Genomic DNA, 22,367 nt, shown 5'->3' with positions numbered 1-22,367 from the left:
GGATGGTTTATATAGTATATATTTTTTTTCTTTTTCTGTAGAACATTTAAGGGTCTAAAATGAGCGTTTAAAGCCCCTCCCCATCCAACTATAGCATATTAAATGATTGACTGTACTAGAGCATATTAAACTGTCTTCAATTAATCCGTCGATAAGATACCTCCGAGCTTTAAAGCTTTAAAACTATGTGGAATAATTTTCTTAGTCTTTTGCACATTGAGCATATTAAACTGTCTTCAATTAATCCGTCGATAAGATACCTCCGAGCTTTAAAGCTTTAAAACTATGTGGAATAATTTTCTTAGTCTTTTGCACATTGAGCATATTAAACTGTCTTCAATTAATCCGTCGATAAGATACCTCCGAGCTTTAAAGTTTTAAAACTATGTGGAATAATTTTCTTAGTCTTTTGCACATTGAGTCTACTTGTTCTTTCCATTTAATATTTTGGTCGATTTTTTATTATACCAGATATTTTATCTTTGATTTTTAGAATATAGTTATGACACCTCCCTCTGTTGGCTGGTCTTGCATTTTGTGCGATGTCCAAGCACCTGTGCGATGGCGATATAACTAGGCTGCCTGTGGCTATAATCAGTGACATTCCAATTACTTGCAGTACCAGAGCCACCTATGATTAAAATGTATTTGCTTTGCTCTGTTTTCAGATCATTACCAGAAATTGACGGTCTCAGCAAGGAGACTGTGCTCACATCCTGGCTGGCGAAGTTTGATTGTATTTTGAAAGGAACCGGTACGTTGCGTGATGCTTATACAATATTCCATGTTGCATTTATTAGATATTTTTGACCAAAGTATTCGACCGTTCTTCTCATGTACAACTATACATAGCTAAATTAATCAAACCAAGTATTTGAATTTAACACATTGTACAAAGAAATTCTAGAAATGATTACAAATTAATTTATAAACAGTCTGTCTATATTTTAATAATCTCTTGCGCTTTTTCTATTGAAACTTGACAAACTGAAATTAAGCATGTTAAATACTTAAGACTAACGATAGACAGACAATTGACATGGACAATTCATATCAACAATTAAATTAGCAAAGTGGCGACTAATTTTCTGCCTTCATTTGCATACCTTTACAATAGCAGAAATTTAATGGTATTTCTAGTTTTCTTATTGCAATGTGTTAATAATATAAAAATAAAAAAATCACAGACGAAATATTACTCATGAACTGACATCATCATTTTTCTAAATCATTATAAATATTTTCAAACCATTATGATATTTTTGACAGGTATAAAAATAGTTCGTAAATTTGCCGACAGAGGCGAGGCGCTAATAATAAAATTGCAAGAAACATTATATTTTGAGGTTATTTTTTGTATAACCTCAAAATACTGACATGCATAAAATTGGACGGTGCCTTATGTCACTATGATTACCCTTTTCTTCCTGGCGGTACAAAATTGTACCCATGTAACAAATACATGTATGTCTAGCAAACGAGAACACATGGGTAATTTATTATTAATGAATTTAACGGTGAAATATTTTAATTTTACTAGTAGATTCTATTATTTTTTTCATAGCGAGGATATTATATTCTAGGACAAGAAAAATCAATCAAAACCAAGGCATTGTTTTATAATTGAAAAAATATCTGGGGGTTAGTAATAGTGGTAGTAGCGTAAATGTCAAAAAAAGTTTCAAGTGTTTCTGTAGCGATTTTTCAACTCCATCATCATCAAACCACAATACACACCAGATGATGTATAGGGCACTGCATTGGTAAAGTACATGCAGGGTGTCACAATCACGCGTTACAGGATGGTGAGGTAATCAATTTTACGCTTCAAGAACCAGTTCTAGGACGGCGAAAAATTTCACAAACCAAATATTTCATTCTTGTTGGCCTTCCCAGGACCTCAAGCGTGGCAGGCGACTACGCCAACCACTGCAGTACGATAACTTTACCCCACTCGATTTAATTTTGAATAATCTATACCAGTCTGACATAGATACTTTTAGCTTTAACCCCCCAAGGTAATATAGAGTTATGTTTTTGGTTTTGCATGAAAAAAACAGAGGTTTTTTTTAGGCTTGAAAGGACCAAGTTTAAAAAAAATATATTTTTCAAAAATATTTACAAAATAGTCTTAAATTAAAGTCCTGCTGAGTTGCATACAAATATATATATATAAATTACTCAATCTACGTGCAGGGATTAAACGGTTAACTTATCCTTTCAAATATTTTTTTGTTTTATCTTTCGACAGTATTATAGCATACAGACTCATTTGACATTTCGCCAAGATATTCAACCCTCTACTAAAATACTTATTGTTTGACATTCCGCCATTGAACATTAATCCTACCTAAAATGATAATTTACTATCCTAGCTCGATATTTAATGTTGCTACTGATTTTAATATCCACATCAGCTCGACTATTGGACGAAGTAACGAACAAATTTCTGAGCAGATTGTTTTTGACGCTTGGTCAAAATTTGCCGTGCCATTTGTTTCAAATGCCCATTTTTTCCACCGTTTTATTTGTTTTTAATACTTCCCATCATACAACAATACAGTATTTTCACAAATCGGCAAAAATATTTGAAATATATTAAATATTTACAGCAGATTTTAATGAAATAACTTATTATCAAAGTAACAGTGGCGATTTTGCAGGTCAGGCAAGAAAGGCGCCACATCACTAAAAAAACATACTCCACATGTTCACAATGTGGCGCGTTGAATATAAACCTTTAATATAAAAATACATTAACGTAAAAACAGCCCTATTCCCTTGTCTTCAATGCAGTTTTTTGCAATGCACGTACAATCCACATGACATTTTGAGTCAATTAATTTAGTCTCACTCCTTCAGACAAAACATGTTGCAAGCAAAAAATATCTTTATTTGAATTGAAGTAAAGTTGAATATGGAGTACATTAATATCGGTTAGGCGGAAAGTAAACGAGCCTCAAACATTAAAAGAAAACATACTCATAGACTGTTAGTCACCCTAGTTATACGGCAAGATGATTAGTCTATTATTCAAATACGGGGCATAGTTAAAATAATAGCCACAAAAAAAAAACAGGACGTCCTGTTAAATTTAGAATACCTTAAACTTCAGTCTCTTTTTCAATTCAAAATGGCGGCGAATGTGGGCATTGACATCTGAGCAAATATTTATCAAAGCTGATGTGGAAAGTTAAAGTATTGAAGTGTTTTTGAGTGCCCAATTCTTATTATTTTTGCTTGTTAAATGTCTGTTATGAATGTTATGTTAAATGTATCTATCTGTCTCCCTTGCACTCACTTTATACACCATTCGTCCGACAGGGATAACAGGTAAGGACAGAAGATGTCTTATCAGAGTATACCTACATTTTCTCTTTGCTTCTCCTTTCAAAGCTTCCGGAGCAATGACGTACAGCTAAACAGACACAATACTACTGCGAATTCAATGACGTTTTTATTTGTGGGTAATTGCCTTCCCTGTCTTCATTATAAGACCAACTTTCGTCATGATCATACGCGACGCAGTAAATAAGATTGTATGTATATTAGTCACAATTTCCAGTAAATTTTAATAAATTTAAAGCACACTGACATCCAATGTCGTAACTTTGGTATCGAGCTGCACAGAAATTTGAATTTTTGTTATTCTTTGTCGATCCATTGTGACGTCTACGTACATCGGTTCTTGACTACTCAGTAAAGAGCAAATGTTTTCGTATTGTTAAATCTCCCTCTCCAAGCCCAGGTCTTTAAGTAGTTCTATTACGAAGGGTCGAGGGCTCTATAATCCTCAGATTAACCAAGTGGTCCTCCGAGAATGCTGCTTCTTTCCGTGATATAAAGCATCAAATTCACATAGAATCTGCACTGCTCTAGATCTAGAATCTTCAGAAAGGTTCATTCTTGCAAAGTGTTTATTCAATCTGCAGTGCCCTCTTAGGGCTCAAGTGATAACCCTTAATTGGTGTCGGCTAAGTTTTATAAGGTCAAAAGCAAACCTTTGCAAGTACTTACCCTTTTAGTAGTTTCTTTTGCATGGTGCTAACCAGTCCCTTTTGCCAGATCATTGTGCTCCGCTTTGAGCACACTTTACACAAATTAAATTTGGACAACTCGCAGTAGCGCTCTGGACCTATTGGGGCTGTCTCAGTTCTGAGCCTCGCCGATTCACCAGCTGCGATATAACGAGATGTTTTTTACTGAAAATATTTTTCTAAAACCATTTGCGTTATGTTTAGGGTTGATAAGTGAATTTTTCATTTTATTCCTGCTCCAAACATAAAGGTTGCGTTATATTCGGACTAATACGGTATTTGAAATGTGAACTAAGAAAAAAAGCGTATGCATTAAAACTCCGTTCATCCGAATTCCAGTTATCCAGATTACCAAATATCCGTTATAATCGTTATCAGGAAATAAAAAATTAAGAAGTTTTTAATTCTAATTTGATTGACTCTGTTGGACATGTTTAAGTAAGTTTTTAATGTGATTCTAATTTGCCATTCAAAAGCAATAAAATCTGTCACTCATTAATCCGCATAAGAAATTGGAGTTTTGACTGTTTCTGTTTTTCACAGAAGTGTTTCAATTTCTATCGTGATAAGGCAATGGAATACTTTAAATCCGAGATGCAGCTTACAAAGAAATAACGTGTCTGTTTATCATACGTCAGTGCTTCGAAATAGGTTAATTACTATTTGATTGTAGTTTTGTACATATTAGAAGTATGTTTATTTATTTAGGTCTTTTTTAATGCATAATATCATCATCATCATTATCTACGCTCATTGGTGCATAGGGCACGGAATCTGTAATCAAATTGCGTCAAATCTCGATCATTTAAAATGTGAAGGTGAGATGATCAGTCTCGTGCCTCAGACCCAGACCGAGGATGATACAATATTACAATCGCCGTTAAAATCTATATTATACTCGACCCTGCCGGCAAACAAACCCGCGACCACAAGCCTAGTAGGCCAACGCTCTAACAGGTAGTTTTGTACACCCGGGGAGCTATTCTGAATCTTCTCGCAGTTTACATAAATCGTGTCATATTAGGGGCGTAAGCCAATGCAATGACCGTTTTCGCAGGAATTAAAAATTACAAAATATTAAAGTAATTTTTTTTTCTAGACAGTATTTTATAGACCCTTTTTAATTTAAAAGTGTAAAAAAAACCTGATATTACCCTGTTAAAATGTCACATCTCTCCTATTCTCACTTCCCCCCGAAGTGATTCATCAGGAAGATTTCTGAGTTAGAATGGTGTGCACTTTTAGGAGTCTGCTATTCCATTTTGGATCTACTAAAAATCGCAGTCTACTATTTTATGGATGACAGAAATCATCCTTCACAGGATTAATTCATAGGCTTTAACCACGTTAGCCTATCTTACAAGGTTCTCGACATCTCCCACATCCACAGCGTCAGCTCATGCCAGAACTACGGAACGCCTAACTTGACTTAAGAAGTTGCCTGGGATCTCATGACATGGAATAATGATGATGATGGTAGCCATTGAGTCCCAAAGACTCGATTTTCTGCTTCTATTTAACACAAATAGTTTAATTTTTCATTCGTCCCGACACAATATAAATCAAACAGCCAATAACGAATCAATCAATCACTATTTCACAATACCAAAGTTTCAACAAACTGTTTTATTGGACTAGGTCAGCACTATCACAGCATTTTTAAATTGACATGGCATGAAAAGTAAATGTTTAGCACAGTAGCTCAATCACAAATAACTACCGAAGTGCTAATAAGCGACGTGATAACAATTTCTCACCATGGTTGTTCATCGTATTCGCGATCACAATGGAACATCCGTGAACATCTAATATTAAATGTCAAAATATTTACGTTTCGCGACGTATAATCCTGCTGCGCAATCACATATTTGAATTTCACCGGTGTAAATATGGAAAATATTCCCAAACTGCTATTTTTATTTATTTATTTATTATTTATTACGCTATTTATTGCATTTAGCCGGAGCGGCGGTTGGCAAGTCAAATGTCAAGAAAAGCAGTTGCCATAGTAATTGTAATTTATTTTTCACTTTTTTTATTAGATACTCCTTACTCCATATTTTGCAAATGCAGTATATATTATTATTTTTTCATAGTAAACGTCGATTTTTCGTCAGTGAACTGTATTTTTTTCCGAGGAAAACAATAAACGAACCGACACGAGCGTTGACTTAGAGATTACACACGCGTTGACTTATGACGTTCGTTCACTTAAACGTGTTCATTATTTAAACTTATTGCAACAGAGATGTAAAATATTATTGAGAAGGGAATATGGAAGTCTAGACATTTACAGGACTTATGACCTGTCATTGGCTGGTTTAAGTGGCCAGTTTACATACTGTGTAACATTCACCATCCACATTTCCTCAACTCTTTCATCTGTTGACTCTTGTGAAGTAAAGGAGCTGAAACCTTTATCATGTGGGTGAGATTCATCCGGCTGAACCTAATCACCTACTAGGCAACGCTTGAAAACAATTTTCCAATTTTTATACGTCTTCTTTTACCAGGTAGTTGATTCAACAATGTTTGAGTATGTCCAAATGGGAGGAAATCCAGCCAGTCTGCAAGCATTGTTGAATGTTCATTATGGTTCATTGTGATCGCTCAAATGCTTAGCATGTTTTTAAGCACGTCGATAGTTATTTGCGATTGAGCTACAAAAACGAAAAATATTTGTTAGCTACGACAGTAAAGCCCTTTTCACACATGCCACGCCAATCCACCCGGCCCGGTAATTTTACCGAGTACACCCTACAAAAGGTGACTCATTTGGATGCGTTTGTAGGATGTACTCGGTAAAATTACTAGGCCGGGTGGATTGGCGTGGCATGTTTGAAAAGAGCCTAAAGATTATATTTTCGAGAACGTAATATGGATTTTGTTTGTTATTGTTAGGGAAAATCCTACACCATTTGGAGATGACAGAAGAAATGACCTGATTTGTTGTTCAGTTTTTAGATTTGTATATTCTGGAGCATTAGACTAAAAAATTGCATAGCTGTTTCTAATAGTTTGATAAACGTTTTTTTATGCATGGGCATGGCTTAATACATAAAATTGACATTTTCTAGAAATACTGTGACATTACATACATTAACATATATCGCTTCAATACTTTTACAAGTTTATTTTACTCACATTGTAAAAGATATTATCTTACACACTTTAATTTTATTGAAATTTTTATTAATTTGTACATTTTTTACAGCAATATATATACATAGTAAGTTGATTATATGAATTGTAACTAAGGTAACTGTTTTTCCAAAGGGGTCGATTTTATAATAAAAATTAAAATAACTACAGTTTGTTTTTACCTTTTAATATTTATTTAATTATCAACTGGTTTTGGAGCTACTACAGTCAAACTCCGTTGATCCGGCCTCCAATCATCCGGATTGCCAAATATCCAGATCGTTACTAGAAAACAAAAAATAAAGGAGAAGTTTTTAATTTTAATTTAATTGAGCAATTAACTATGCTGGACATGTTTAAGTAAATTTTTAATGTGATTCCAATGCTGGCCTGGTCAAATACACAATTAGATTATTTTTCGTGTTTAAAAAAAAACTAATGTTTCATTGTTTATCACTTTCCAAAGTCAAAAACATTCCAACTGTTGTGTAGATTTGATTATTCTCTCTTTTCACAAAGGTACTATTATCTCAGTTTCACTTTTCTATGGCTGGCAGCTTTCTACATAGCTAAGTTCATTTGTTCTATTTAAATTTAAACGGGCACACACAAAGTTTAAAATTTACATAAATCGTGTCATATTAGGGGCGTAAGCCAATGCAATGACCGTTTTCCCAGGAATTAAAAAGTAATTTTTTTTTTCTAGACAGTATTTTATAGATCCTTTTAAAAGTGTAAAAACACGTGATTTTACCCTGTTAAAATGTCACATCTCTCCTATTCTCACTTACCCCCGAAGTAAATCATCAGGAAGATTTCTGAGTAAGAATGGTGAGCACTTTTAGGAGTCTGCTATTCCATTTTGGATCTACTAAAAATCGCAGTCCACTTAAAATTATTTTCATGGATGAAAGAAATCATCCTTCATAGGATTAATTGCATTTAAAAAAAGGTTTCACTGTACGTACATGTTCCCTAATCAAGGTATAATTTGGAAATTAATATAAACCTATTTTTAAATTTTAAGCACTCAAAAAAAGCGGAGGTGACGTAAGAAACGAAATTGATGTCTATATTTGTGTTTACTACATGTTGAATAAGATTTAAAACTTGGATAACCAAGAAGCGTGACTAATCTAAATTAACAGGGGTAACTTGATTGAACTGACTGCGTTGAGCTGACTGATGTTCTTTTATAAATCTTGTTATTTTGTTCTTGATATCTCCATGACGGAGATGAAGTTCATGTCCTTCAGAAGATTACACTGGACAAATTATCCGATTTATTGGGTCAACATCCTGTGGGTTTTAAGTTGGTTTTGCAGAATATTTTTTTTGTGTTAAACAAAAAAAGCTGAGTTGCTTTCTTTGGTCGTCGTTCTAGATTCCTGGTAAAATCATATACAGGTCATAGCACTTAAAAGAAGAGCATATAAAATAATATCAATTCGTTTAAATGACTACTTTAGAGTAAGCAATATTTCATTTCCACGACGGGTGTTCCACAGGGCTCGAGTTTATTTCTTCATTTAATTTAATTTTCTCAGTGTCATATTGAAACAGAGAATTGAATATAGAAGCGTTTACAGAGCTTTTGAATTGTCAATGGCTAATTTACGTGATCACTTTTCACACTGTAAAACATTCACCATTCTGCCTATGCTTAAGCAACAATATGTTTTAAAATTTTTATGAAGCAAAAGATAAAAAAGTTAATAGATGAAAAAATTTAAGAAGTTTTTTTGCATCACAACAGGCCAGAACCCTCTGAGCGTGAGACAAGCGTCTCAGCCAGGGGGCCGCTAAATGTTACACAATGTGTAAAGTGATCCCTTAAACGTGCCAATGACAGGTCATAAGCCGTGCATATTTCTAAACTTCCATATCTTCTTTCCAAATGTGATTTTCATCGAGTTTCATGATTCAAAATTGTGATACTTCAACATAAACATATACGAAAAATGTACTTTACTTCGGTTAAGTTTGTATGACCAATACTGTATTTTTTTTTTGTGTTATAATGGATCATTTGTCGGTTTTTTTGTCTGTGTTTCCCATGTGATAATGCACGGTTTGGCTCCAGGGATCCCTGGTGACGATGACTCCAAGAGACCATCGCGCCTTCAGCAGCAAAGCCTCAACGCCGAGTGCATCCTATCCAAGGAGCAGCTCTACGATATGTTCCAACAGATCCTAGGCATCAAGAAGTTTGAACACCAATTACTTTTCAATGCTTTACTGGTAAGATTACATATTTAAAAAAAAATAAAATCATTTTTGCTGGAACGTAGGGGTACCCAAAAGAAACCGAATTAATCTTGTGGTAGGCGGAGTTTTTGTAGTACCGGGTTTTACTGGTAGGGTCGTGAAAAGCTACCTTTTCCTAGTCATCATGTCAAGTTTAGTTGCTGGTGAAGGTTCGACTTGCCTGGTGTGATTTTTTTGTGACAATTGTTTTGTGTGCTCGTAAAATTCAATATTAATTTGGTTCCTTTTGGGTACTCTCTCAAATGCACACACTTTGCTGGTTTTACATGGGTCAGAAAATTATATATGATCCTGTGCAAGATTTCACCAAATAAATACTGCGTTGTGTAATTCACAAATGGGGGGAAACCTACAGTCAAATATTTGAACCAAGATCTTTGCGTGCATCCCACGCCTTGTAATACTGTTAACTGTCAACATCAACTGTCAATGCGTATTTGTTGTTGCTTGAGTCACTTAATTTACCCTCGGTCTGATTTGTTTTACTGCACTTTTTCACTTTCTGGAAATATTGATTTTCAATAAGGTTCACGATCCGTGTTATTTTATAAATCTTTAATATACTGTTGGTTGTCCGTTATCTGTCATGGCACAAATTGGCGAAAATATCCACACACTGCTTCAGCGCAGTTTTCAATCCCACCCCCCGTCCAGAGTCTAAATTGGCCACCAGTCTAAATGCGTCAAACTGAAATAAACGACTTTAAAGATTTTAAATTTTTGACCACAGATCAATATACTTACTTATTACAATTATACTGTAAAATGTATTAAATGACAGCAATATTTTTTTTACATAAAAAAACAAACCATCACGCCGTTTCCCCGCGGGGTAGGCAGAGAGGATAGAACGCCATATCACTCTGTCTTTGCCTACAGACCTCGTTTCCTTTACATTCATACATCTTCTCATGCACGCACGCCGATTATTCCTACTCTTGACATAACCATATTTGATGGACTTCATCGTGCCATGTCTTTCTCAGTATTCCTTATTAAATAAATATGTTTAATTGTTAATTTCGACAAAATAAATACGTTATGACTAGATAAATATGTTAGAATTCCATTATGCACTCGTATGCGGTTTTCACGAACTTTTTTTCTATGGCAGTTTGACATTCCGAATTCTATAAAATGTCATACTCAAAACACTATTTTTTTACAATGACAGTAAAGAAAATCATCCAAGATTTAACACAAGAATTATTCTACAAGAATCTGCACAAGATCTTGTGAAATAACTTTTAACCATAAAATAATTAATACTTAATGTACAACAAAATATGCCTCTTCTGTTTGGTCTCCACGATATGTCACACATAAAGAAAAGTTCGAGAAAATTCAATGGACATTTCTTAGACATCTTAACTGGAGATGCAGGTATACCGATCTCAATTATATGTCTTCCTGCAAAAAGCACCACTCGCTTACTTTAGAAGATCGCCGTCTACTGTTGGACATGGGGGTGCTTCATGACATACTTAGTGGACGCCTTGATAGTCCGGCTCTTTTGTCGGAGTTATCATTAAATGTCCCCGGCTACCGCACCCATCACACGTCGAGCTCTCTATTTCATGTGCCAGCAGTTCGTACGAACTATGCCCCGAACTCTCCACTTATACGTTTTGCTAGTGAATATAATTTAAACTTTCCCCTTATTGATCCATTTGATTGTAAAAAAATAATATTTAAAATGCGCGTCTTAAAACATACTTTTTGTCTTATACTTAGTTTCAATAATATAGTCTTGTTTTATCTTATTTTATTTTATTATATTATATTTTATTTCTAATTCTATATATTTATATTTTCGACACTTGACACTTGTGCAATATTTACACACATGTCCACCCTCATTCCAATATAATACCCACTCACTCACCCTCTCACTCACTTACGCTCACACAAACACACTAATATGTATTGTACGTGTATTTATTTATTTATTCACACTCTTTATCAAAATACAATTCCATATTCACTTTGCCCAGCTAACAAGGGTACATACCCCGTTCCAAGCTAGGCAATTACATTTTAATATATTATAATACTTAACAAAATAATATAGAGCACAGACAAACAAATTATAAACTTATTCGGATACACATTTTGATTCATATACATACAGAAATACACATATATACACACATGTATATATAAATATACACATATATACACATGTACATACACACACACGTACATACACCCATGCGCATACCCATACATACATTCATAAAAACATAGACAATTATTTATGCGAAACTTCATGGTTGTCATCTATAAATATATTCATTTATTATTTCATGTATTTCTGTGGATATCTGTCATTGGTTTTATTCTCTGTATATTTTATTTGTTATATTTTTGTTACATGTATTACTGTTGATATCCCCAATAAATAAAAAAATAAAAAATCAAATGATAGAATTTATTAATTATGCAGAGTAAAATTTTGGGTTTGATTGTTTGACTTAAAATTTAGAATTTCTAAACAAAACAGATAAGTTTTCTATAAATGCGAAGATATTAATGATTACTTTTGGAATATTTGTAGCTGGATTCAGCGGACGAGCAAGCAGCAGCCATCAGAAGAGAACTTGATGGAAGGATGCAAAGGGTTAATGAAATGGAGAAGGTAAAAAACCAGATTGATATAACTGTTTTAATCAATTGCTTTAGTTCATAGAGAAATAATAAGTGAACCACGTGAAAACACGGGATCGGGACACAACGCGTGCTTATTATAATCACGTGGTTACACGGCTCCAGGATACAAAGCACAAAAAAAGGAGTGAGGCCCTGTATATGGGCGAACATTGCAATGCGCAATGTGGCTCTCCATAAAGGCTAATGTTGGTAAAACTATCATACAAAAATGACTTATTTAATGATTTCAAATGAATATGAGAATATTATTTTTGGTATGTGTATATATATTTACATATTTATACACACACAATTCTGGGTTTTATCCCAAGGGGGAGTAGGTATATTATTATTTATATCACTACAGAGATGGGTAGAATTGCAGAGTCATCTGCAGGCGATTACTAGTAATTAATTTAACTCGGATAGAGTCTTAGCTACATAAATAAAGTAATTTGCTTTAATACTTAACCTCAATATCAAATACATAGATGGCGCTCCAAACGCGCTAGCGAAAGCTTTCCTTGTTTCATGACATATATACAAAAACCAAAAATGTCACCGATATGGATATTCGCTAATAAGCGGAATGGGGAATGTTGTAGAACCTACATAAAAGTGGCCACTTGAACCCAACCTATGACAGGTCATAAGCCCTGTAAACGCTCGAATATCCATAATCTTGAAACAAAAATTCTACCCATCTCTGTAGTGATATAAATAATGAACATGAGAAGTTTCAATTAATTTAACCCAGTATTTTCATAATTATGACACCTTTAAGAAACCCAGAAAGCGCGAAAAACCAGAAGCTTTTTTGCGCTTTTGTTGATTTGCAAAAAGCATTTGATCGAGTTGATAGGAAAAAATTATGGATGGTTCTATCGGAGTATGGAGTGAGTGACAACCTTGTCCGCGCTATTGCTTCTTTGTACAAAGATAGTGTAGCGTGTGTAAGGGTAAATGGGTCATTAACTTCCTGGTTTGACATCCCTAAACAAACAGGGATGTGTAATGTCACCGTGGTTATTCAACATATACATGGATAAATGTATGAAAGAATTGAAAAGTATGGATGTGGGAGCGAAAATGAGTAATCTAACTGTCAGTTGCCTTCTGTACGCCGATGACGCAGTCCTCCTAGCTGACAGCGAAGAGGAACTGCAATCCTTGGTTACAAAGGTTTACGAAGTGTGCAAGGAGAGTGATTTGCTAATGAATGTGCAAAAGTCGAACGTCATGGTCTTTGAAAGAAATGTAACTATGACTGAATGTAAGATTGTAGTAAATGGAGATAGTTTGAAACAGGTCGAAGAATTTGTATATCTGGGTAGTATGTTTACTAGAGATGGAAATATGGACAAGAATATTGAAAGGAGGGTTAGTGCCGGTAACAGAGTTAATGGTGCCTTAAAGTCTGTCGTAGCAAATAAGTGTCTATCGCAAGAGGCTAAATTAGCAGTTCATAATGGAGTTCTGGTACCAACCCTAATATGTATGGAAGCGAAGCATGGATTTGGAAAAAAAGGGACGAAAGTAGACTGAATGTTGTTGAAATGCGATCCCTCAGGCGAATGTGCGGAAAAACAATGTATGATAGGTGCCCTAATGTCGAAATTAGAGCAGAATGCAAGGCTGAGTTAAGCATTATCGACAAAATTAAGAAAGGTCTTTTGCGATGGTTCGGTCATGTGGAGCGAATGAATGATGAAAGAACGGCTAAAAAGATTTATGATGCGAATGTGTCTGGTTGTAGGAGTCGAGGAAGGCCGAGAAAGACATGGCATGATCAAGTACAACAAATTCTTGAAAGTGGTCATGTGAAAAGTCGGAATAATCGACGTGCGTGCATGAGAAGATGTATGAATGTGAAGGAAGCAAAGGAAGTGTGCCAGGACAGAGTGGTGTGGCGTTCTATCCTCTCTGTCTACCCCTCCGGGGAAATGGCGTGATGGTTAGTTAGTTAGTTAGTTAGTTAATATGAGAAGTTTCAATTACTTTAACCCAGTATTTTCATAATTATGACACTTTTAAGAAACCCTTTACAAAGCATGAAATTTCACAAAAATGGGCCGGGCACAGGGTAAATTTTATGTTTATTCGGCCGGTGATCAAAGTATTTTAATGGGGGTCAAGAACACATTTGAGCAACCCGAAGCAGGGGGTTCTGGGCTCTCTTTTGCGAAATGTCATTAGAATTTTTGGACTTAAGTATCATTCGTCATTTATTTCTGTATTCAATGGTTGATTTCTGTATTATAATGCTCACATATTTATAAATGACTTATGTTTTAGAACCGTAAATTGATGCCGAAGTTTGTACTGAAAGAAATGGAATCTCTTTACATCGAAGAGCTCAAATCTTCAATCAATCTTCTCATGGCGAATCTGGAGTCCCTCCCCGTGTCCAAAGGAAATATGGACTCTAAATACGGCCTGCAAAAACTCAAACGATATAATCACAGGTAAAAACGTACACAGTATGCTTAATTTATACTGAATATTATATAGGTTTCCACGTTTTAATGCATTATAAAGGGGTCGATGAAGAGACGTTTGAAAAATATTTTTCAAGAAATATGCAATCAATCACTGTTATTTATTTTCAACTGTACTGTCGTAGTGAAGACATGACTTCTGTGTCTTACCATAGGGTATTATAACTCGGGAGAAATATCGGATTAAACCTACTGTACAAATAAAAGATTTTTTTAAGATTCTCTTAGTGTTTATATAAACCCTTATAATTAATATTTTCATTCATAATTTTCGTTTCGAAAATAAGATGTTTTGAAAACGATCGTTTCGTAAGTTGGTAATAAATTTTGCCACAGAAGTTCACGAGTAATATCTTAAGCCCCCCCTTACCCACTCCAGTTCCAGGCACTGACAGATGATAGTGAAAACGAATTACATATTACATCTCGAATTTCTTTTATTATTTCATGGTTTTCAACCTCTTCTAAATATTAATTTATTATGATAATGAGAAATCGAATTATCAATTCATCATAAAAATTATAAATCACAACTTGTAGCGTTTGATACGTGACAGGACGCTGTAAATGTAAACAAACGACACATAGAAAAAGGAAGCTATCTACAATACTCTATAAAATCCATAGACATTGATGAAAAAAAATCCGATGACGTCACAAAACATCCGAAGACGTCATACTCGATGACGTCACGAATCGTTTGTTTTTGGCACCATTCAAATTACTAGAATTTAATCCTTTTTATCTTCCTTATTTTTTAACAGATTTTAATAAGAATAATACCGATCGGCTAATGATTTTTTAGATTAATTTATTAACTAATAAAAAAAATTCATGATAATTGCCCATTGCAATCGCCCCTCCGAGAGTTGATATGAAAATAAAAAATAATACAGGGAGTTTGGTAGAGAGAAGAACGAAAATGATGGATAGAGGGGGCCATTGGGCCTGTCCCCAAACGTCACCAATGTATTATTTTTATTTTTTTAATGTTTTTACTATCATTTTCCCAGATTTCGGTCTTGTGCCTTTAACGAAACAAATCTTTGGCGTGTATCAGCTCTTTTGCCTTCGTAGTGTTGTATCGTTGTACCAGAACAAAAATTTGGTGCAAATAAAGGCAAATAAAAAAAAACTGATAAACTTCTTAAATGTATGGCCTTTTTTATGAACTTTTTTAATAAACGGTATAATGAAATAAAGGTTCAGATTAAATACAATACTTCACAAGGGCATCTCAGATAAAGAAATTCCATTGTTATTTGCATAGTAAATAACAGTAAATAACAGTAAATAACAGTAAATAACAGTAAATAACAGTAAATAACAGTAAATAACAGTAAATAACAGTAAATAAGTAAATAACATAGTATATTACTAGTAAATCTCTAAAAATGTTAGGCTTCATGTTACGTGTGATTAAGGAATTCAAAAACATAGGAAATTTGAAGTTAATGTATACTTCATTAGTGAGAAGCCAGTTAGAGCATAACTCTACAATATGGACTCCTTACTACAACTCTCACCAAAATTCTCTTGAAAGAGTCCAAAAAAAGTTTAAACTTCAAATCAGTCATGAATTTTTAAATTACGATTCTTTACTAAAAAACATTAAATTTGTTTAAACTTAACGATAGAAGAAAAATTAAAGACTTTTTAAATTTATTCAAAATTGTAAATTCAATATGGGATTGCCCTGAACTATTATCTCTCATCAACTTCAGGGTGCCTGGAAGAATGACTAGACAGATGCCACCGTTTTGTAGCAACAATTCACGGACAGTGTATACTTGTAATGCCGTATTAAACAGACTTCATGAACTCGGCAATAGTTATTCCCACGTATCTGATATATTTAGTGTAGGGTATTGTTCCTATAGAACAAGCCTTTTGAACTTTTTCAAAGATGGTGAATGGTAAATATATTTATTTATTCATTCATTTCATAATATATACAGTTTTTTGTTCACTTTGCCCAGCTGTATGAAACAGTACTTATGATTTTCTTGTTGTATTAACTGTAGAGTGTTTTATTATTCAATTTTGTTTTTTACTTTTATTATTTAATTATTTAAACTTTCTACTGAATATGCTGTATAATTTAAAAAAAATAAATATTGTATAATTTTTAGGTTTAATTTTTTTTATAAATCTTGGGGTATCAGGAAATTTAGGTTTTAAAAAAATATATATTAAGCCAAATATGTTAGTATTATAAATTTTTGTAAAAGGCAGATTTGCCGTTTATGTTTATAAAATAAAAATAGTAAGTCTTACCTACCCTGGTTCAGAGAAACATTTTTGTACAAACTAAAAATACTTTAGATACATATTTTTCAAATGATTTTCATTTTTTTTTATTAATCCAAATTTTTGCTCTAGTACAATGGTAAAACAGTACCAAGGCAAACAAAATTTATTTGGAGCTGACCAAAATCTGGGAAAATGACAGCAAAAACATTAAACAAATTGTTGGTGACATTTGGGGACGGGCCACTACAGCAAATTCGTTCCAAATGGCCCCTTTTATCTACCATATTTTTGTTCCACTCTACCAAACATTATATATAACGGATTCTAATCGTCTCTTCAAACACCCGTTAATATAATGCATCCAGAGTGACCCAATAATAATTTGTAACATACATTAGTTGTGTGAAAGTTTGTAGTTGTTTTAAATTACGAATTGAAATTATTTCGAGTTTTGTGATTTTTGCATTCCGAAAAATTGACAGACAAATATGTTATTTATCTAAACCAAATCAAAGCGAGTAATGGCTGTAAGAACGCAAGATGATAGATTTTTAGCAAAATGGGGCCTTTTCACTTTTTTTTCCAATTACGATGGTAACGGCATTATTTTTTTTCTGTGCTACGTCACAGAAATTTTCTAAAGTGATTTAAAATACGCGTATTTTGAATTACCCGAAAACGAGACGTTTCGCGCCCTATGGGACAAACGGCATGTGCAAAGTATGCATCCCAGCACTGTGATGGCAGTTTTGCGCATGCGTGGTATTTACCCTGACCTTTTAAGGCTGTATTTCGCATCAGTGCCTGTAAGGGCAGGGATGAAGGTCATAAAAACGTAAATAAGACATTGCTAAAATTAAAAAATGCAACCAGAATTATCTTCTTTCAAAAAAAGAAGAACACAATTCTATAAAAAAAGGTTTTAACTAAAATATATCAAATTTTTTTTTTTAAGTTTTACTGAGGGCATAATATTACGTAGAAATAAACTAAAATGTCACAAAAATGTATGTGATTTAAAATGCTTGTATTTCTTTCCAAAAACAAAAAAAAAATTTTTTGATTCTGCCACTTTCATGCCCAATTTATTATCTTCAAATTATTACAAAAAATTTAGTTCAATATTAAGTTTTTATTGAGATCCCAGATACCTAAGTTTAGTCTAAATTTGAAATGGTGTAATCTGCCGGTCTAAAAGTAATTATATTTTATATATATGTTTTTTAACAGAAATACCTTTAAAAATAATTGTTTTTATCTTATTTATGTTTTTTTTTTAATTTTATTATTGCGCGATTAAAAAAAGCATTCGTTTTAAAACGGCGAAATCGTACGATTTCCTCATTTTGCGTGCGTTTTACCAGACTACACCTTTAAGGAGTTGACGCCAATACGAGTTAGCTGATTGTTGTGGCTGTGTGAGCTTCGTGGTGCTTGTTTGAAATGCCGAATAAAATTGATTATTCCACCGCCTGTGAGATGACGTCTGTAAGTCGTTTCCTTAGTGCGAAGAATATTAAACCAGTTCACATTCGTCAACAGTCTGTGAGGTGTTCGGAGAACATGTGAGTGATTCAATGGTAAGAAGATGGGAGAGACAGCTCAATGAAAGTCGTGATCACGACAACTAACTATGTGGGCGTCCCTCTTTATGAGAGTGGCACACGTAATGCCTTGTAGTTCTTTCTTTATTTTTAATTTTTTTTTAACGACAATGTAAATATATGTTGAGGATATTCCATCTTTTTTGCATTTTGCTTCAAGATTATGGCGTTGTAAACTGAAAAATGGGCACTGAAATAACAGATGTCCGATACTCTTTGAAGAAATATCATCGCATGGACAATAGTCATCATTCCTTCATTTAAACCTATATGGGTAACTTCTCATAGCTCCGTGTCCGGTAAAGATTTGGGTCGTTTGGAAAGTACTTTGGTGATGACGACGGAAGTTTGCTGCATCAGCCAGCGTTGGGTTTAGTGATTTTACCTGCAGAAGAAGCGCGGTTATGATTCTCCCAAAGCTGCTGCGTATTTTGTTTTATACAGCGTTTAGCAAAGCTAAGGGGAAATTCTGAGGAGAAAGGTGCCGTTTTTTTACTTTTTCTTTTTTTCTTGCTCGTTATGTTCAAACTAAAAATTTCTAAATTATAAAAATAAGAAAGAATGAACAACAGAATATGCCAAGTTGCTTTCTTTGGTCGACGCTTTGGTTTTCCGGTAAAATAAATTGGCACGTGTGTGTCATCAATCTATGGGCGATCGGCTCACACATGTGTTGTTATTTGTCTGTCAATTTGGCTCGACTTTCCAGGTGGTAGCTTTTATAAATTAATTAGAGATTTTTCTGATTCCATGTTCAATGCTCAAGGCTGCCAAGTGCGAAAATGAATGACAATAGATTTTTAATAAAAATTGTAATTTGACTTAGGAATAGCATGAGAATGATTTTACTTACAAAATGAAATGCACACATTTATAATTATTGATTGATCATACAACTAATAATGAAAAATGTTTACTTTATTCAAAATTTTTGAGACTTTTAAGTATAAAGGATTCTTCAGTGATAATTCAGCATACAAGTACACGAGATTTAAATATTTAATTATTCTTTTAATAAATTTTCTTCTTACATTATTTAGGAAAATTAAAATTGCTTATAAATCATTATAAAAATAGATTTTTACAAAGCATTTGCTCATAGTAGCTTTAGTTAAAAAACTTTTAGATATGAAATCAAAATTTTCGAACAAACATGAAAAAATCTGTAGTTTTAATGTTATTATTACCTATTATTATAATTAAAATAACTTGCAAATTCACGGGGAAAACATGACGGAAATGTTTCACGTTTACCGTGCCGTGCTCAATCACAAATAACTATCGACGTGCTTAAAAACATGCTATTATCGCAGTCATAAGTCAACGCGTGTGTAATCTCTAAGTCAACGCTCGTGTCGGTTTGTTTTTTGTTTTCCTCGTAAATAAATACAGTTCACTGGCGAAAAATCAACGTTTACTATAAAAAAATAATACAATATATTGCATTTGCAAAATAGTAAGGAGTATCTATATTAATATAAAAAAGTGAAAATTAAATTACAATTACTATGGCGACTGCTTTTCTTGACATTTGGCTTGCCAACCGCCGGCTAAATGCTATAAATAGCGTCATAAATAAAAAAAATAGCGGTTTTGGAATACTTTCCATATTGACGCCGGTGGAATTCAAATATGTGATTGCGCAGCAGGATTATACGTCGCGAAACGTAAATATTTTGACATTTAATATTAGGTTTTCACGAATGTTCCATTATGATCGGGAATACGATAAACAACCATGCTGAGAAATTGTTATCACGTCGCTTATTAGCCCGTCGATATATATATTTGTGATTGAGCTACAAGAGTCCAAGCTGGGACATCGATCATGGTTGGCGAATGCACCAACCACCGCATTAAGACATGGACTTATCTGCACTCGATTTCCTCTTTTAAGATTTTTGCCTGAGTAGCTATCGAGTTAATAACGCTCGTCCAGGGTTCTGGTTCTATATTTCACAAAGCACTGTATTTTTCATCCGCCTGGACGCAGAAATTAATAATGATTTAACACTACAAGATTTTTTCATTTACATAAGTCACATTTATACATCTGCTTAAAAAAATAGAGTTCACGTTAATTAATCATTCGAAGTTTTAAACATAGAAATATCTGCTAAAATTAATTAGATTTAGGTTTTTAAAAAAGATATTGACAAAAAATACAAACATTAACATACTTCTCATTCATATTCTGAAAAATCGGAGTTGGTGTCATATTAGCTCCTGGGGTTGCTGCGACCCGTGTATTATCTCGCGTATTTACAACAAAATACACGAGAAAAACTGTTTTCTCGTGCCGCAAGAGCTGTTCAAGAAAACCCCCCTAGAAAACCATAAAGAGCCTGGTCAGTTACTGAGTGGAGGAGAATTGTTCTAATATTGCTAAATATCCCCCTCTAAGTCCAGATCCTTAAAGTATCAAGCTATTAGATAAATGGCTAGCGTTCTACCACCCTCAGGCTGAACAAGACGTCCTCCGAAGATTTACCTCTTCGTTCTAATTCTCAAAGCTTTCTCTTATTTCTTCTTCTTCTTTATCAGCCCGTTTCTTTCCCCTGCTGGATATAGGCCTCTTCTAAATTTGTCTATGTTTTTCTGTCCTGGGTACTCTGTTTCCATCCATGGCCCACGAGTTCGACGACGTCGTCAGTCCATCTCCTCTGTGGTCTCCCTGCTTTCCTTTTACTTCCGTATGGTCTCCAGTTTAGTATTCTGGGGGTCCACCTATCGACTTCTTGTTTTGCCACATGACCCACCCCCTGCCATTTTTGTCTTTCTGCGATATCTGTCACCTTTATCTCCTCATTCCTTATTCGGTCTCTCAAGGAGACACCTAACATTCGTCTTTCTATAGACCACTGAGTGCACTTAATTTTCTCTCTTAATACCCATCCACAATTCTTCTTTCTTCTCTAACTCATATTGTGTCCATGCGGCTCGACTGTGTAATCATCTCCCATCCACCATCAAAGATGTATCCACAGTATCTCTGTTTTAAATCACGTCTGAAGAAACATCTCCTTTCTCTTCCTTAATCTCTCCTCCTTTCCTCTTTCCTCTTTTTTCTTTTTTCCCATTGAGTAATAGCATTGATTTGAGGTAATTTACATACAAATATAAATATATATATATATTTTTAAAATCTTTATTTTCTATTGAATATGTTTTAACTTGAGTTATAAAAAAAAAACTTTATTTTATTGGTTGGTTGGAAGAAATCGCCACTCCAATGTACAGTTAACATTATGTACAAAAAACTAAATAAAAAAATAAGATACGACTTATTTTGGGATATAAAGCATCACATAAACATTACATCACACATGCCAGGCGCCGTGGCGCAGTTGGTTAGACGGCCAACTGTGAAACTTGCGTCGCGGGTTCGATTCCCGCCAGTTGCAAGAAAAAAATCCAAGAAAGATTTTTCTCAATTGGTCTGGGTGTTGTGTATTTTTCATTACCTCCTTCCATATCCCCTCTATCCCACCTGCTGATAAGCCTCAAATAGAGGCTTCACATTCACACAGAATCTGTATAGGCGTTTTATCATCTGCACTGCAGAACCTACATCTAGAAGTTTGGGAAAGGTTCATCCTAGCGCGGCGATTGTTTAATCTGCAGTGCCCTGGGCGGGCTCTAGTGATAACTCAAATAGGATTCAGCCATGTTTCATTAGGTACAGCTTTCATAGTTCCTTTCCATGGTGCTGGCCAGGTACTTTTTGCCAGGGGCTTCCGGGCCCACGACCTTAGTTCATTATGAGGAGCACATTTGGGCAATCCAAGGAAAGGCTCTGGGCCTATTGGGGGAATATCAATTATCAAATCAATAACTTGTTGGAATTATTTATAATGTATTGTGTCTTTGTCAATATCTTTTGAGAATAGAAAATCAAATGTATTTTTAAAACGTTC

General features: G+C 34.1%; 1 protein-coding gene across 1 annotated transcript in view; it reads left to right on the top strand.

The window, feature by feature from the left end:
• Window positions 1-22,367, top strand: part of Cadps (calcium-dependent secretion activator 1) — a 104,779-nt gene that overhangs the window by 4,198 nt on the left and 78,214 nt on the right. The window contains exons 4-7 of the mRNA XM_088232790.1: window positions 669-763; window positions 9,262-9,419; window positions 12,004-12,084; window positions 14,391-14,560. Coding sequence (XP_088088916.1) covers window positions 669-763; window positions 9,262-9,419; window positions 12,004-12,084; window positions 14,391-14,560 — 504 coding nt within the window. The remainder of the gene's footprint in view (window positions 1-668; window positions 764-9,261; window positions 9,420-12,003; window positions 12,085-14,390; window positions 14,561-22,367) is intronic.

Source organism: Micrasema longulum, unplaced genomic scaffold, assembly GCF_059751315.1.
Source record: "Micrasema longulum isolate JH-2025_06_02 unplaced genomic scaffold, ASM5975131v1 h1tg001020l, whole genome shotgun sequence".
NCBI lineage: Eukaryota > Metazoa > Arthropoda > Insecta > Trichoptera > Brachycentridae > Micrasema > Micrasema longulum.
Note: the sequence above shows the minus strand (reverse complement) of the source record. Positions and strands in the feature narration are given on the sequence as shown.